Source organism: Rhinolophus hipposideros (assembly GCF_964194185.1).
Source record: "Rhinolophus hipposideros genome assembly, chromosome: 6".
Lineage (NCBI taxonomy): Eukaryota > Metazoa > Chordata > Mammalia > Chiroptera > Rhinolophidae > Rhinolophus > Rhinolophus hipposideros.
Genome location: NC_138052.1, coordinates 69533629 through 69552601, shown reverse-complemented (window position 1 = coordinate 69552601; position 18973 = coordinate 69533629). Strand labels below are relative to the sequence as shown.

The following is an 18973-nucleotide window of genomic DNA, read 5'->3' as shown; positions in this document are numbered from 1 at the left end:
TGTACTTGCATGATCCCTACATATTTGCAGATGTGAAGCAGAGTTGTACAGTACACTATGCGAACATGTAATGTCATCTGTGTTCTGGGTTGCCATTACTCACATATAGAATGTGCATGTAATCAGTTCCTATTTTATGTCATATTCATCTGCATTTGTAGCATTTCAAAGACTAGTCTGAAACATCTTGGCACAGATGGGGAAAGCAGAGTTGCTTATAAGTTCCAGAACTACAAAGACACAGATCAAACATATGATATTAATAAATAACTTGGATGGAGGGGAGGATTAAAAATTAGATTATTTATTTAGAGAGTTGAAAGTCTCCATTTGTGATCATTACTCCGTTCTTGAAAGGAAATAGGTGCTGGGTTTTGTGTTTTGTGTTATTCTTCCATCTTTACATTTCCCTCCTCCCCCTTCCTCATGTTTTGAATTAAAATCTAAAGACAGACTGCAGGAGTGTATATATAACTGCAAGAAGGATGTGGTAAATCATGGCAGTGGTTTGTGACCTCACAGACATGGTGGTGTCAGGGACAGAAGACCAAAGGCGAATCCTCAGCTTCCAATGCATTGACTTGAAATCCCTCACCCTTGTAGCATATCGTGGATAATAACATATCATAGATAATTACATTTTTACAAACGGTAGAGAAAATCATTTTGACACACACATAGTATTTTCCAGCCAGACCAGCTTTTCAATCTTTTCAGCTTTCATGCGTTAAGGCTCATGTTTTCTTTGTTTGTTTTTAAAATATTATCATTAATAATAGGTTTCTTCTGTGGTCAGCCTCTGAATAGAAGATACTGAGGAAGACCCCTTTTTTTTCTATTTGCCCCACGTCAAACATTCGATACCTTTTCCTTTGTAGAAGTTTATGCCACTCGTGTTTTTCATTAAGAAAGTTATGGCCACCAAATTTTCATGGAGATTTCTAGGAGCTTTGGTCATTTTTCAGCTTATTGCTATGTGTAATAGAATGAATTATGCTAAGTGGCAAATCACTGAAAAAAAAAATCTGACGAAAAAGTCATAAAAGAAATACTGTCATTGATTTCTTTGCCACCACAATGCAATGAAGTGAATTCTGACTGGATGAACCCCCAAAAGGTCATTCCCGTTAGCCACTCAGAAACTTCAGAATTGTAGGGCACAGAACAGTGGGGGACAATATTCTCTTAACCCTTTCTGATCAGGTGTAGTAGTTCATTTTGAAAATGAAATGAATGCCCCTGAGGCTTTTGAAACTTTAATAATACACAATAAATAAAACGATATCTAATAACTCAACGGTTTCACTTGGCACCATCATCATCTTCTAGATGTACTGCAACTGCGGAAACATAAATACTCGCAGGCTTTGAAAGCCCAGTTTCTATTTGCTAAATAAACTTGGCTCGCTTGAAATTCTTCTGTGTACAGTCATTAATACAATCCACTCTGACAGCATTTAATTAAAGTGCTTTTCTCTATTAAATTCATTAAAAGTCCCTCCCCCGCCCTACGGCCCCAACGTATAACTGCTTTCCACATGCTGAGTGGCAGGGACCTGTGGGCCCACTTTAAATAACTTCTCATTTCTCTTTGTAAAGTGTTTATTACATTCAATTTAGAAACTGTTAAATATGGCTTAGAAAGAAAGTCAGATTCTAGGACATGTTCCCCATCCCTTCAACAACTTCTTAAAAAACAAATATTAGTTTAACTCATCTGAATAAGCATTTATTATCTGCATATTCTTATATTCTGTCAACACTCCTAGGCATTTAAGCTGGGAGGTAATAAAGATATGATTTCCATATTGGGGCTTTTGCATTAGTGAAGCGGGCGCTTGGCTTGAATACCTTTCCCTGCAGATTCAGGGGGAGTGAGCGTAACAGTTGAGTATTAATAGATTATTGACAGTTTAATGTCTTGGCACCTACTTAGCCCATGAAGTATAATAAGCAGGAGCTGTCTGATATAAAAGCAGTCAATAGCATTTTCAATCAAAACCTTTCAGTTAATTGCTGGTTGACCTTAGAGATTTCCTTTAGGCAATGTCATCTTTAGTTTAGACCACAAGGACCATATTGATTTGTAGAGTTTATTCAGAGATGACTATTTAATACCTATTGCTCCAGTATATGTGGTGCATTTTGCCTTTTCTGTGTCTACCAAATGAATTGTCTTTTTGGCAGTGCTTTTCACAAATATTCCTTTTACCAGCTCAACTTTGAAAATATCTCATTAAATCTGTTCTCTTCTCAGAAATAGAAAGTTGGGAATCTTGAGGGAACACATGATCAAGTGTTTTAATATGATAATAGAGTTTTGATAGAATTCTTTGCTCAGTCTGGAGTTATAATTCCAACAGAGACCCTGAGAAAGCTAAAAATTATACTCTCAGTAAGGGTAATTATATAATACCTTAAAAGCATTGCAACATAGAACAAAAATGTTCTTTAATGCCAAAATGCTTTTTGGTCTCTATAAGAATAAATGAAATGGTTTATATTTAGTTTCTAGATTTTCTATAGTTCCATGATTTAGTTTTAGCTGAATATTTCTAAAAACAAATTTTGATAAAATCTAACTATGCTACAAAGACAAGTAGGAAGCAGCAAAGGAAGGTTCTGGCCCTAACTTTGAACCATTTGCTGTACTCATTTTGGATCTTGTGGTATTGAGACTACAGAGGTTGAATCAAAGGGGGATGGGGGCAAAAATAGATACTTGGAAGTAATTTTGTTACTTTTCTTTCTTTTCTGGTTGTTCACACATGAAGAACATCATTCATTCTACTCCAAGAATATTTATTTTAGCATATGGTATGTGTTTTGGAAAAAACCTACAGTGCTTTCCATAGCATTGTGTAGATAGGCCACCTGCTTTCAAATTTCACTCAGTTGAGAGTCATTACTGTCTCAGGCTTTTATCGTGATACATGTGATGCATTTTTAAGCATATACATCTCGTTTTTATACATTCTTCTTTTTAGAGGTTCCCTTTCTTTGTCTTACATGGATTCTCTCATTGTTATTTGTTGTTTTGCCTCCAGCAGCTTTCCTTGTCATAGAAACTGCTGTAGGCCTTTTTGAATTCTGTTGCTAGTAGAAATATTTCTGCAGATTGGGGAGGGGGAGAGTAAAGCAAACTGATGAATATGTTCATTTTTATCCCTGAGAGCAGTAACCGCCTAAACGTATGTCTCTGAATGTCAGTGATTTTCAATCAGACAATTTGGGGGAAATGAAAGAACTGCAAGAGTCACTGCATGGTATTAGCCTATACAAAGTGTATGTGTGAATCCAAGAAGTTCTTACAAACCACTGTCATTCACTTATTTTTGGTAATAAGTATATATTTTAATGATGCCTAGGTGAACTTGCCATTTCCCCCTCCCCTTAGAGCTATTAGACATGTTTTTAATTTTAAGAAGACTTTTGGTCTATATAACATAGCTGTTAGCAGTACAGAAGTATACTTGACATTTTAGGGTAAATTTTAAGTTTTTAAATATTCACTCAGAACACAGTGCCTGATGGACCCTGTGCTAAGTGCTGATGAATGTCTCACAGAGTCTACCTCTAAGGAGCTTACAGGTTTGTGGAGAGGCAGGTATGAGGATAGATGACTCTAACATAGCATGTAAGTGAGGATAGAAAAAGAAAAGCACAAAAGACGGACACACGTACCCAAACCTGGTGGGAGGAGGACCCATAGGCTCCCAGGGAGTAGTGCTGCTCAGGGTCCCTTACAGAATTCCTCACTAGAGGAGTTTCCCAGGGAAAGGGGACAGTGGTGGCAAGGGTACAGAGGTGGAGAAGTGGGGGCTACAGTTCTATAGTCCTTGGAGCACAGCCTAAAAGGCAGGGATTGGGGAGCACGGACAGCGGCAGGGACAGGTCACAGAGCCCTTTTGGAAGGCCAAGAGACCTTGACCCAATATCAGGCCACTTCGAAGGCCTTTGGCAAGACGCTCCGTTGGCCATGGCAGGAGGCCTACTGGGCGGAAGTTGTAGTAATTCAGGCAAGAGATTATAAAGGTCTGAATAACAAGGAAGGGAGTCCATGTGGAAAAGGGAAAATGAACCCAAGAACTGTTTACAAGGAATAATTAGCAGCCTTTGGGGTTGATGGGGTGAGGGGAAGGCGTCAGCGAGCACTCAGATCCTGACTGAGGCAACCTGGCCGAGGACATCTCGGAGCACTAACCGAAAGCGGGAATGATGACTTCCCTGCTAATGTCATCTGTACGTAGGCTTGTTGTGTGCTGACTTTTCAGCTATTAAATTAAATCCACCCCTAAGCAAATTCACATTTGAAAGTATAATGACTTGACAGTTCGTTTCCGAGGACGACCTACACAGGGTAAGCAACTATGCTTAGAAAAGCCGAGGCGACAGGGCATGGAGACCAAGTTGGACTTGCTTTGTGAATCTGAGTAGATAAGGATGCGGCATGACCGGCCCCTCGTGGGAATACAGTGGTTCATCTGCAGTTTGGAGAGGGGAATCTTTGTGTGGGAAAGGAATTGCCAATCCAGTTACTTTGCCCCGGGGAATTGGGAACTGAGAATTGCTCTTCCCACGGACTATCCCTGGTACCCTGGGAGGAGATTCATTTTCTTGAGGAAACCGGAGTATAAGTAAGAGAGCCCGGCCCTGTCTGCCTTCCAGCTCTCACCTGGTGCACTTGCCACAAAGTTCAGAAGCACAAGTGTCCCCATACCTGGATTCAGTTAGTGAGATCGTTAATATAGACGATGTAAAACCAGTATCTTTACCATGAATCACAAGTGGCTTAGAATTTAAAAGAACACTCTAGCCTTGGGGAAGTTTTACCTCACATCATTTTGTTTTTCCATAGTCTTTTTCTCATGAGAGAAAATAATACCACGGAAGCAAGTTTCTGATGAAATTAAATGAAGTTGAAAACTAAAGGCTGTGTTTGATGAGCTCGCATTTAACACCTTGTCATGGCTGAAGCAAGAAGGAATTTTTGCTGCCACTCCCTAGAGATCAATGGCCTCTACCTCACAGTCTGAGGAGAAAAACCCTTCTTTGATCATTTGACTTTGTTTACCCAGTTTGGACTTTAGGTTATAATAAACCATAATATGTCAGCGGTGTAGTAATACCAGATAGTTTGTCTTTTACCAGAATGGTTGATTATAATGCACTGCTTAAGATTTGCTTTCTATAAAAGGAATATTTGTACTTTTATGTGTTTGATTCACACAGTGCATTTTCTCAAGTCCTGTTATTAAGTGGTTACATCCAGAAAGCAAAAAATATGCTGAGGTAGTATTTTATTGGTGAGCATCTAATATTTTCACTAACCATAACTGTCAGATTGTTCTGACTTCTGAGTGCCCAAACTGTAAAAATTATACAGAAAATGTGACCTATCATGGGATTCAAAATGGTCCCATGTGAGGCCTTACACACATGGATTACCTTCTTTCTTTTCCCCTCACCCTCCAAGTAAAGAATGTAATCCAAACACCCTTTTCCTTAAATAATTTAATTTAAATTTAATTTAAATTTCCTTAAATAATTTTCCTTTTCTTAAATAATTTAAACCTTCTTTGAGAATCTGGAAAACAACATAACTACAATGTCACTAGTACCATCACAATTATGGGGATTTTTAATCTTAAACTGAGTTTTGGCTGAGTTTTGTCAGGAAGTCTGTCTCTTTTTATGTGGTAACAAATTTTGACAAAATTGGGCATGTGCTTTTTAAAAGTGGGATTAACATTTGGGAGAGGAACTTCTCCATAATGTATTCTAACTTTTCCCAAATTCTTTGTCTTTTAACCCTAAGCTTAAAACACTGAATAGTATCTTGTCATTTTTAGTGTTATTTTTACATTTTAATTGGAAAATGTTTATTCTCACAAAAATGAATTTATGTTCAAAGCTTAAATTTAAACAGAACATATTTTTGCATTTTTCTCCATTTACCAGCAAATAGCAATAGGGACATGTTTGTTACATGTTACTCTCCATGGTTTGCGATTTCGGGGCCAGAGCTAAATTTCATGTATTTATTTCCTCCTCTGAAGAATAAATGTGATAGTACCCATTGACATTGGGAGATTAGTTTGTTGTTGTTTTGGTAATATCTTAATTATAGGATTTAAATAATTATAGATATTTGACTACAAAGTCACATTAGATAATCTGTGTAAATCGAAGAGTATTGATTTATTTCAGTGAAGTTTATATAATTTATTGAGATCCTGTGACTTAAAGTATACATAATTCTTTTCCCCCATATTATCCTTGTTTCTAGGTCATTCTTTACCAAATGGGTATTTTCAAGTTATTATTTTTATCACTGGATTTATAAATACTAAGAGATTTGGAAGTGGTTTGAATTCTAACTCTAGTGTTTTATCTTAGGAATCATTATTTAAATCTTCATTGACACAGTTCTTGGCTGGCTACATAATGTCTGTTCTTATAAAAATGGATCTATTCTCTACTTCCATTTAACTTAACATGTTCTTGCTTAAAAAGAATAAAAATTCTCCTCTGGTTAAACTTATTGGATGAAATATATTTATCTGGAATAGTCTCTGTATTCAATTTTTTTAAGCTTATCTTGAATCTGTTTTTAAGAACTCATTGGATTGTATATCACTGACATTTGATGAAGTTGTTTTCATTTGGGTCACATTTTTACTGTACTTGAGAATTATTTAGCCAACTGGATTAACTGTTTAAGAATTCTAATGGATCAATCTTATCCTGAACCCTTTGCACACCTTTCTCTCTTAGCCTTTTGCTATTGATGTGATATTATGAATCTCCAGGTTGGTTCTTTTAATATATTATGAATTCCAGGCATTCAAGTCATCCTAACCTTTTTCCCTCTTCATTTAGTTACCCTGGTTATCTTTAACTTGACTTAGAGCTTTTTCTTTCATTCATGCTGATGCAAAAGTCACTCTTTTCTTGATTATACCAATGAAACAAATCATGTCCTCATTTAAAAATCATAATCCCAGAGGTAACTGTCAGCCCTGGTTATGTCCACGCTATTTTTTACTCATTTTAACACAAATGTAAGTTCTTTAAAGACACTCTAGTATTACTTGTACCGTGAATCTGGTCTTCAAAATATAGGCCTCTTCTGTTAATTTTTAGGCTCAGTTTTATGTTTTGAGAAAACATTGTGAAGGGTGGTGGAGATGTATGGGGAAAAGGATGAAATAAATGCTCATGCGTGTCAGGCAAGTGGAATTGGGATGTGTGGACTGGGAGATGGTTTTTCCCAGGCAGAAGGATGTATCGTCATGGCCTGGACTGTCCTAAGTGTCTGCTCTTGCTGCGTCATCTCATGGATTCTGTCTGTCCTGTTTATAGAATGGCTTTGGTCATGTTTTCCACGATGCTAATGAAGGGAAGGTATGATTGCCAATGGATTTAATATATGATTATCTTTTACCTCTCTTACGTTCTAACAGGAGATATGATTGTTTTTAAAGCTGTACGGTGTCTATTTGATTAAGATATAGTTACTCGTCTTGACTCTGCTTAATTTACTGTGTCAGTTCATCTCCTTATGTCACAGAAGCAGCTCACTCAGCTACCTCTTCAGTATTTTCAGATTCTGGCCACTCCCAATAGATTAATGACTGCAACACTTCCTTCCCCCTCCCCCAAACCATACCAAAGTTGTTGGTATAAGTTGTTCTCAATTTGTTACCAAAGAGGAAATGATATAAGCCAAAGGCTGCTTTAAGAACTGTGCTTCCTCCAACACCCAAGTTTATTTTAACAGATTATTGTGTCACAGTGTTTTTATGCTTTTATCTTTGACCAAAGTGTTTATTTTGAGAACCAATTATTAAACTGCATTAAAAACATACACAATGTTCCAATAGCATCTTGGTTACAATATTAAAGGAAACTCAGACTAAGGCTGGATGAAATTGAACACATATTTCCATGTCAGACTTCCTACCATTTTGCTTGTTTGTATTGATTTCTCTTGACATGGTCTTCTTTTATTGAGCACCGCTCTTTTTTTTTTCTTATTCTCACTCTCCTTTTGTTATTATATTTTTTAGATCCCCTTTCTATAGCTGTATGTGCTAAGAGCAATTGTAAAAGGAGACCAACTTATATTAAATGTGCCTGGAGTCAAAATGTAATCTAACACCTGTAGTCTGCAATTTGTCATCACTTCATGGAACCTTTCTTTTTTTCTTTCTTTTTTTTTTTTTTTAATAACAGATTTCCTGAATTTTGACCTTAGGATACTGTATAATCCAAAAAAAGCAACAAAACTAAACCATGGGTTTTAATAAGTCTTATAATGTTAGGATGTGAAATTACAACCATAAGAGCCAACTCAAGTAACATCATTTGAAGTTAGAAATAGTGCTGAGCTGTGTATCTTGGAGAAAATGTCTTTGAGCGATAAAGTCAAGAGGCAAATCATAATGCATGTGTAATTTCTTCTCATGATGCATGTGTAATTTTTAATGACAGTAACTACTTATGGAAACCTTACTTATGACAAGAACTCTGCTAAGTTTTTAGCATGCACTATCTCACTTCATTCTCATATTACTACACAGAAAATGTTACAGAATAACAAACACTGCAGCTCAGGGAAAGTAACTTGCTCAGAGCCACAAGACCAGTAACAAAATGTGCTTTTGGGGGTAAGGACTGGATTCAAAACCGGGACTTTGTGACCTCAAAATTCTTGCTCACAACTTCTATACGGTGTCATTTTATAGATATAACAACGCCCTGGAATTTCTTTTAACACAAGAAATGGTAAAAAGTATAAATATACTATATTTGCTCTCATATAGCCACTAGGTGTGTCTATAATGAGTAAAGTTTCTTTATTTTAAAAAATAGTTTTGCTAAAAAGGAATAGTAACCAGAAAAATAGTAAGTTGTGCAGAACAAGAATAAAGAAGAGCTAATATGGAATGAATTTAGTGCAGCAGACCATAGATGAAGTGAGCATTTACTTTGTGCCAGGCATATGGTGTGCCAATATGTACGTAGCACATACTGTAGGTGAGATAGATACGTAAAATTTACATTAATAATAGTTAATGCTAAGTTCTCCCCATTGAATTTTGAGCCAGAATTAATAGTCTTAAATGCTGGTTTTGAACAAGAAAAAAAAGGAATATTAAGATGTAGAACTAGGTTATTGAAATTTAAGACAAATATCCCAGTTATATGATATTTTATACATAGTATATATTAAAAATAGCAGCATTTACTTATTCACTTATTTAACAGTCTAATTGAGTTATGCACAGGGTTTTTAACCCAATGGTTCAATATATTCCCGTTAAATATATTCCTCTTGCAACTTTTAGTGGAAGAATGGTTTCCTCTTTTGGATCAACTATTTAATATTTTGGTGTCATAGATTAGGTAAAATTAAACCAGCCAAAGTAATTCTGATACTAACTCCAAATAAACGCTGACAAAAATGTCATCTTTGTGTTCCCATCTCCTGTTGATGTGCATGACCACTGAGGAGCTGCAGCTCTGGGTGAGTGAGGCGCACTCCTCTGGGTGAGGCTTGTCACAGAGGTGGACGCGGCCACCTTGGCAAGATTTGTTTTAACCTATTCCCACCACACTGATCAGCCACCCTCTACAGTCACCTCCTTAATAATTTCTCATTTACTCTCTATAAAAAGACCACAAAATCTTGGCTTATTATGAGTAATTCAGTTCACCCCATAATGATACAGTGAATTATATACTTTTCTAAACTTAATCATTCAAGATCTCACTTCCTTCCCTGCAGGCAAAAACCATTATATTTTACACATGGCTCCCAGCTGGTTTTCATTGAGGTCTTCAAAATCTATTTGAACACTGAGAAGTTTAAGAAGAGCTGCTTTATCTTTCTTAGTCAACTTTTGTCATGGTACCCATTTTGTCTTCGTTTTCAAAAATTACCGTTTTGAAGGCAGAGAAACATGTCCATATTATGATTGTGCTTTGTCACTGGGCAAGGGGGGGGGTCTTGGGTTTTATTATGAAGTTGATGTCTCTTTTGAATATGTTTATTCCTCTGTCACCATCTTCGTGTCCATTTATATACGTGTGTGTCATATTTTAGTCCAAAGAGATGTCAGCAAATAAATAAGAAGGAACTTAGTAGACTTTTAACTACCTATTTGTTTATGTCCTACCCATTACCTATTACCTATTCATCAACACTTAATTGGTGGAGCTAGGACTCCGTATTAGAAAGCTTCGTCAAGCAATAGGTCCAATTATTATAGACACTCCAGAAATATTTGATGAATGGATACTTCCTTGTTTACTCTTTTAACCTCCAAGGTTGGTTGTTTTAAACATAATTCTTTTGAGACATGTTAAGCACCTCCGATGAAGAGGGTAGCTATCAGCTAAATATAAATTTACCATTTTCTTGAGGACAGAAGTGCCAGTGCACCTTTCTGGTTGTTTTTATGATAGTGTTGCTATTTGTGATACTCCATTGAAAGTCCAGTAACATACTACAAGCCGAGTCTTTCTCACTTAGCATGTGGACATAAGAATATTTTTCTTCTCTCTAGTAATAGTGGCACTTTCGAATCCTACTCGGGTTATGATTGCAGTTCATTGTGAGGACTTTCTGTCACCCTGACAGGAGAATGCCAAAGGCCTACACGCTCTGGCCCTGGCTACCTCTCAGGTGGCATTTCTCTCCAGCACAGGGCTGACCTGCACAACTTGCGGTGATGATCAAAATGTGCTGTGTCTGTGCTGTGCACTTGAAATTGGTTAATGGGACTGCGGAACCAAGGTTTTTCTTCTGTAGTTTTAATGACTTGAATGCTAAGTGTAGATAGACACAATTGGCTACTAGTTGCCATATTGGGTGGCACAGCTCTCACGTGCTCCTTTCCTTGAAGTTCTTCAAATATACCAAGGATATTCCTAGCTCCCAGCCTTTTTGCTTGCTGTTTCCTTTGTCTGGAAGGCTCTTCTCCATGGTGTGGTCCTCATTTCCTTCTGGCCTCTGCTCAAAGGCTGCCTGCTTAGGGAGCCATCCCTGAGTCACCGTATCTAAAATAACTTCCCACTTTTCCTCTTTCGGCATGGCTCTGTTTTTGCTTATAGTATTTATTACTACCTGATATTTTATTTATGGTCTGTAACCTCTGCTCTAAGACTGTTCAATTTTCCTATGGGGTCTTGCTCATAGGAGGCAGCAGAACATAATGTTTAAGGGTATGGGATTTAAAAACAGACAGATAGGTTTCAGAATCCCAGTTCTGCTAATTACATGCTTTGCAGACTCAAACAAATTACCTATACTCTCTGAACTCCAGTTTTCTCATCATAAAACAGGGTAAAAATACCTGCCTCCAGGATTACTATGAAAATAATATTAAACTGTATCGCATGTAGGCCAATTTTTGGCTCATAATAAGCTTTATCATGAATGCTACCACCTATTATTACTACTAATAATGATTATTATTATTATCATTATTATTAGTGAAGCTACTTAGACATTTCAGTGCTATGAACCCTAATTGTCATATTGAAAAATCAATTAATGGAAGCCATGAAAAAGAGATTTTTAAATAAACCTTTTAAAACTCTCTTTGTAGAAATTATCAGAAATGAATTATTCACTAATTTAATTTAAGTTCAATTGTGATGGAGAAAATTCCAAACCGAAATAGGGGTAGGATGAATTATCAGGCTTCAGTTTGCAAAAGTCAAGAGTAAAAGGATGGGTGATTATCTTTACAGAATAATATATTCTGTTATTTGGGAAAATCACGTGAAAGATGATAGACCTTAGGAAGAGAAAAGGTCAATGACTGGACCCATTTTGAAAAAGGGAAAAAAGGATGAGGCTAGAAAGTCTGTGGACTTGGGCAGTTTTACATAAATGTCTGGGAAGATGCTCCATTAAACTTCCTTTAAAAATCCCAGAAAACAATAACCCAGGTGTGTGAAGAACTTGTTGGGAAAGAGCATATCTCTGTTCAGTTGGCAGGATGTTCTCTGTCTTGTTGGAGCAATTGAAAAATTTTGTGATTAAAAAAACATCAGCGAGAAGTATAAGCCTGAATGGTCAAATGAGCTGAGGAACAGGGTCGCTTCTATGTCCATCCAGAAGGAACCAATGACATGGCCTCACACTTGAGTTACTTGGGGCACTTGCTTGGCGCAGAGACCAGACTCGATTTATTCTAGATCAATAACAAGGAAGTTTGAACATCTTAGAAATTCAGGTAGAAAAACTATAATTGAGTTAAGTGGGAGTTCGGAAACCTGTCCTATGAAGAAGAGGCTAAAAGAGTTGACATTATTTAGTCAAGATGTGAGAAAATGAAGAAAAAGTTCCCTCCGTTTAGATGGGAAGATTTTAAGAGAGAGTTTGGATTGATCTCCTTGTCTCAGAAAGACCATCTTGTCAGCATTAGGCTGTATTCTCCTTGTGCTCAGATTACTTATACCACTACACAACATTAAGAATTCTTTGATTGTCATAATACTGAGTTACTGCAATTGGCTAATGAGGAAATTTATGCAGTTCTTTTTGTTAAAAAGTGTCCAGAGACAATAAACAACTCTGCTTGGAGTCATTAGAACATTTGAAGGGAATGAAGATAGTTGTGATAGATAATTTGGGGAGTCTTTTCATCTGAGGTTTATGCATATTGTGGTTGAAAGGGGATTATAGATAAAGAAATGTGTCAGTGTAACTGAAGACCCTCAGGCAGGCCTTTGTGGTCCCTTGTAAGATAATTTCTCCTGAGATCTGCTTATCTTGTCATTCTCTATTTGACTGTTCTTTCCTTATCTGTTCAAAGATGCTAGAAATAGCACTTAACCTTCATCATATAAATTTTGCCATGCTGCCCAACTCACCATAGAATATTGTCTGACCAGAAACAAGACATTTCACTTTGTAGATTATTTCTATTGCTGTTACTTCTCTGAGAAACATCTTTCTCTTCTATAATGGGATATCACTGTTCCTTGGAAACCTGCTGTCTCAGACCGACAGCTTCCTGTGTTTATAATATCCAATTTAAACAGTTTTCCTGAGATGCTCCATGTTTCCAGATTGTTCTTGATCCAAATAGCACCTTCAGGAAGAACTGCGAAGATTAAAAAGTGAATCCATTTAAATGTCTTAGAACTGTCTGGCACAGAGTTAAGTGCTCAATAAGTGATGGCTATTATTAATTGTTGTTTTTCTATTTCACGTGTGGCTTCCCCATATGCACGTGTTATTACCACTAGGTTCTAAAGAAGAAGGAAGGGAATGTAACCAACTGGTTGGCCTTAAGGAGAAGAACAAACCCTGTCATGCAGAAAGATTATAGTAACTTCAAGTGTAGTTTTGGAAAATCTCTTTAAATCTAACCAATGCACAATGGAAAACCCCTAAAGAACCAATCTAATTATTTAATTAAATGGAATCGTTATGCTGACTTTTACTACAGAAGGCAAGCATAATTTAGAAAATGGGGCATTTTAATTCTCTTTTGTCTTCCAATTAACATGATTGCTCTAATAGGGGGTACTCGTGCTTCAATGTATGATCTTTGAGTATGTATTCCATACATAATTTCAGTCTCCCTCTCTGTCTCTCTCACCAAAAAACAAAATCCTCACTTGTTGACATAGAGATCCGTTTATTACAATGCGCAGGCTGCCCAGAGTTTGACCTCAGAGCAAATATCTTCCTGCCATCAAAGCTGCCAGCAGCAGTGCAGGCCCACCGTGCAACCCCACTTTTCCTGCTGGCTATAATTATCATGTTGAAGTAATGGAGCTCTCACTTTTATGCTGATGCCAGCTTATCATGGCAGACCGCACAAGCTTAGTCTTAGTTGAAAGTGATAAAGAAAAAACCAAGAACATTCATTTTAATTGGTCAACATCACATGTACCTTTCGTGCCACTGTTTTATGGTCCTGTTTCAGATTTCTTTCTGCTACCGGCCGTCATCTTATTATGATTGATATTCTTATTTGCATTTGATTATCTTTTATTATTTTTACTACTTGATTATTAATTATTATTTGAAAAGTTTCATCCTCTTCTATCATTACCTTACTTAGGTAACAATTTCATCTGCTCTAATATTTATTAAATTTATATAAGAGACTGGCATCTTTCACATTGGTGAGAAATTATTTTTTCATCAGATGGTCCCTAAGACTAGGATAGATGGCAGAGATTTATTTTCTTAAATGCTTGCTTTGATGTTGATGTTTTATAGCTAGAAAAGAAAATGGACCGTATCGGTCATGTGTGGTGGTGATGGTGATGGTGGTAGGGATGGTCGGACCCATGATGCTTTAATGTAACTAGACATGTTTTCTTCTGCACCAATTGGACTGATTTATCCCTGAACACTAGAAAATGTTTTATTTGTTACTCTAACATGAAAAAGATGTTATAAAAATAGGAGAGAATGGTAAGAGGAGAAATACGTGTTTTTTAAAAGTGAACTCACTGTTTTTAAAGGTCTTGGGGTGATTCTGGAAGTTCGGTACAATCTGCGTAGAGGAAATGTGGTCTTTGCCTTTAGAGTTGACATAACACTTGTTAGTGGGGCCCAACATGTTTGCCTTGTGGTTACGTAACATGCAGCTGCTGTGAGGAGTGAGCAGCCGCGGAGTTTCCTCCTTGGTATCCGTGCTCCCTCTGCCCTCTCCACGAAGCCCTTCTCACGTACGCCTGTGACGAGAGCCCAGACAGCTGGTCCTATTCTCCTCTGCTCTGCTTTTCTTCGTTTGTCAAATTGAAGACGTTCATAAATAAATATTAAAATGGGAAATTATTTCATGCAGAGAGATGATGCTGAAGAAGCAATTATGAAGATCAAGAATAAGTTTGCCTAGACTTTTTTTTTTTTTCATAAGTGGGGAACAGGTAGAGATAAAAGAGACATTTAAATTCATTATAGCAACTAGAATACCTTGACATTAAGGGTTTAAAAAAATCAGAAATTAGGAAGTGTGTACAAAACAGTTTTAATAGTTTAGTGATAATGATAGTGATATTGAGAAGGTCCATCAATATGAATATAAAACAATCATTTAAAATTCATAATTTAAGAAAAAGTTTTACCTTCCGATTAATTTAGAAGTTTTTATATTAAAAAAAATCATTAAGGATCAAAATCAGAGTGATCAGAAAATAAAGTGTCTAATTTTATGAAGGATTGATTTTTCTGGCTCAAATACCAAGCATTCCTTTTTACACTCTAAGAGCAATTATGAGGCTGATAGCAATGACTGTCACATATTGGATGTTTGCCCTAAGTCAGGGGTGGACAAACTCTGGCCCATGGGCCAAATTCAGTCTGCCACCTGTTTTTGCAAATAAAGTTTTATTGGAACATAGCCATGTTTATTTGTTTATGTATTACCCACGGCTGCTTTCACGCTACAAAGATAGAGTTGAGTCATTCAACAGACACTGAATGGCCCTGCAAAGACTAAAATATTTACTATCCAGGCCTTTACTGAAAAAGTTTGTCAACCTCTAAGGTAAGCACTGTTCTTTGCATATGTTATACCATTGAATTCTTACAACATCTTTAGGAAGTTAGTGTCTTATCCTTCTTTTGTAGATGATGAAATTGAAGCTTAAAGATATTTAGTGTCTTGCACAAGGACACCCAACTAAGTGGAAGGGTCTGGACTTGAACTTGTGAGTTCTAATTGTAGACCCTGCACTTTCCCTCTGGTTCCAGTTTCTTTTCATTAGCTTTCAGAGAGGTGACAGGCATATCGTGCTGGTTAACAGCAAGGAAGAGTCTGGAGCCAACTTGCTTGAATTCAAATGACCTTGGGCAACAAATGACTAACTTCTTTGTGCCTCAGAATATAAATATTAGCAAACATTACTATTATTAACCTCCTGTTTTGTAGATTAGATGCTCTAAATCTCCACTAATGCTTTTAAGTTTTCTCAAGACCTGAGTTTACAAATGAGTATTGCCTTATTCCAATACTGGATAGACAACACATATTTCAGAGGGATGATGGCTTTGGAAAGGTAAAATCGTGAGTCAAACGTTAACATATGTATTTTTAATTTTACTTATCAGGTTCTTCATAGACAGCAGTCGCAGCCAACCAAGGAGAGTTCCCCTCCCAGAGAAGAAGCACCTCCCCCACCTCCTCCAACTGAAGACAGTTGTGCCAAAAAGCCCCGGTCTCGCACAAAGATCTCCTTGGAAGCCCTGGGGATCCTCCAAAGTTTTATTCATGATGTGGGCCTGTACCCTGATCAGGAAGCTATTCACACCCTTTCTGCCCAGCTGGATCTCCCCAAACACACCATCATCAAGTTCTTCCAGAACCAGCGGTACCATGTGAAGCATCATGGGAAGCTCAAGGAACACCTGGGCTCGGCAGTGGATGTGGCAGAGTATAAGGACGAGGAGCTGCTGACGGAGTCCGAGGAGAACGACAGTGAGGAAGGCTCAGAGGAGATGTACAAAGTGGAAGCTGAGGAGGAAAGTGCAGAAAAAGGCAAGGCTGCGCCTGCTGAGATTGACCAGAGATAATGTGAACTCCTACCAGGCAAAGCAATACATCGGTCCAAGGATTTTCTGTTTTAGTTTCTTAAAATATTTCTTTTTTTTGGCTTTATTTTATTTTTGTCTTTTTTTTTGTCTGTTTTAGTTTTTCTTACCTTTTTTGACATTTCTTTGTTGCACAGGATACACCTGTAGACTGAATAAGTTCAGTATTTCCGAATCAGAGATCGCCTTGGCAAAGACACTAAAGTGTTACACTTTTGCAGTTGACTGGGTCATAGTACTGATAATCACAGGAGCGAATGCCTTCCTTATCCTTGCACTTATGGGAGAGACATCAGGCAAGTTCCAGGATGAAAAGACCTATAAAATAAATGAAGGAAGCTACAAGTGTGTGTGTATATGTATATGTATATATCTATATATTTACATATATATATTAAAATTGCATGGGACAGAGAACTTTACATCGGAAAGAATAGACTGTGAAATGAGTTCTTAAAGAAGAGACTTGTTTATGTATTAAAAAAAAAACCACTTCACAGTGAGTCGCTTTGGCTTTTTGATAAACTGCGGCCTGCTCTCAGGGTGGGGTGACTATTTTTGAATTCCTATTTATTTTCTGTGTTTGTCCCTGATTTTTTTTTTTTTTTTTTTTTTTTTTTTTTGTTCTATGGCTTCCTATCTGGCAGCTTGATAGGTAATTTTTGAGGTATGTATTTAACAAAATAAATCAACACTGCCAAAAAAAAAAAAAAAGACAGAAAGAAGAAGAAAGTAAAGTGAAAAAAATCAGGGCACCTTAAATGATACAAGTCAAATTACTCTTAAAGACACAATGCACATTTAAAATGACTCGATCTGTTCCGTTATTCAACTTGTCATTACTGTAGTTAACAGATGTATTTCTGTGGAATTCCAAGTGAGTAAAACTGAAATTCAGTACTGAGAACACTTGTACACTAGTGCAGTCTTGATAAAATGACATTTTGACGTTGGACATATGGAATTCATAGTATGAGCCACATTTTGTTGTGAAATTTATTTACCTGCTCGTGGCTTCTTAAATCTTAAAATTAATAAGCCTGCTCATTTAGAAGTTGTTTGTTGTTGCTGTTTTCTTTTCTTTTTTTTTAATAGAAAATAGTTCAATGTAATGTTAAGTTAGAAAAGAAGTTGCTGCCCAGTTAAAGGGGCTCCCTCTCAAATAAATCTTCATCCTTCCATTTCCCAAAAGACGTTTCTCATTTCTGTTTCACTTTGGGCTTCCTCTTCTTCGTACACATTCCATCCACCTAACCAAACATTGTCGATCCCTGCTCTCACAAGCCTCATCCCTTCCCTGGTATGGCAGCCCTAACCAGAACCTGTTTTTGAACCATTGTGCAGCTCCAGGCAATAGAGTAAGTGAAGCAATTGCAGTGGAATCACCTACTCGTCACCAACGGAAACGTTTTCCCAGTTACCTACATAGCAATTACCATCCGTAAAGCAGAACTAATGCTGACTGGCTGTTTAGTGGAATGAGCATTAAAGCTGCAATCTACTATAGTTCTCCCAGTGTCCTTTAGCTTCCCATCAGGAACACCAGTCACATTACTTTTCACTTCTACTTACAGTAATTGCAAGAGGAGACCTCATCTTCAGGACTGGCCTGGTGAACCTAACCGTGCTTCAACGTGGCCATCACAAAGTTCCACACGGTTGGATTTGTTTTGAGTTGTGCTCTCATGCAACCTTGTCAAAGACCTCATGCAATATCACTTTGAAAGTTATTTTCTGTTTACTACACAAACATTGTAATATAACTGTTAATACTATTTATATATTTGAAAGGTATAAAAGGTAGGAGTTAAAAAAAAAACCTCTATGTGTAGATATTAACTCAGAACTTACAATATACAGGGAGAAGACATGTTGCAATACAAGCTAATTCTAGCTGCTCAGTAACCTCTGGAGTTTTTAAAGGGACATTTTCCTGTACTTTTTCAAATAATGATGTTTAAAACATTATCTTGACATGAGCATCATATACCTTTGCAAAAGGATGGTTGTTTGCAGTTAAGCCCTGGGCCCAGCCTTCCTATTTCTGTAGTATGCTGCAGCTTTAATCAGAAAGTCCATGGTTGCTGCTTCCTGATCTCCGAGTTACTCTTTTCCAAATTGTCTTCTTACACTGTTGCTGAAGGTCATTCTGTACACGAAATGGAAACTGATTTTGCCAAGCTCTTACAAGGTGGTTCATCTGTCGATGGCATCCGCATTTGGTATCTTTTACACTTCAACCAAAAATTTATTAGGTATTTTTCAATGCTAAGTCTTGCCTTTTATTTTTTAATTTCACTGCCAAGTTTGCAGTGGTTCTAAGTGAATCTGTGGGCATTTTAGCCTGTGGTCTTGCCAGATCTTTGCGAATTACAATGCATATATGTCTATTTATTCAAT

At 37.1% G+C, this 18973-nt stretch overlaps 1 protein-coding gene across 1 annotated transcript in view; it reads left to right on the top strand.

The window, feature by feature from the left end:
* Nucleotides 1–17063, top strand: part of SATB2 (SATB homeobox 2) — a 169744-nt gene extending 152681 nt beyond the window's left edge. The window contains exon 11 of the mRNA XM_081052223.1: nucleotides 16094–17063. Within this exon, the coding sequence (XP_080908349.1) occupies nucleotides 16094–16555 (462 nt within the window). The 3' untranslated portion in view covers nucleotides 16556–17063. The remainder of the gene's footprint in view (nucleotides 1–16093) is intronic.
* Nucleotides 17064–18973: the final 1910 nt, after the last annotated feature.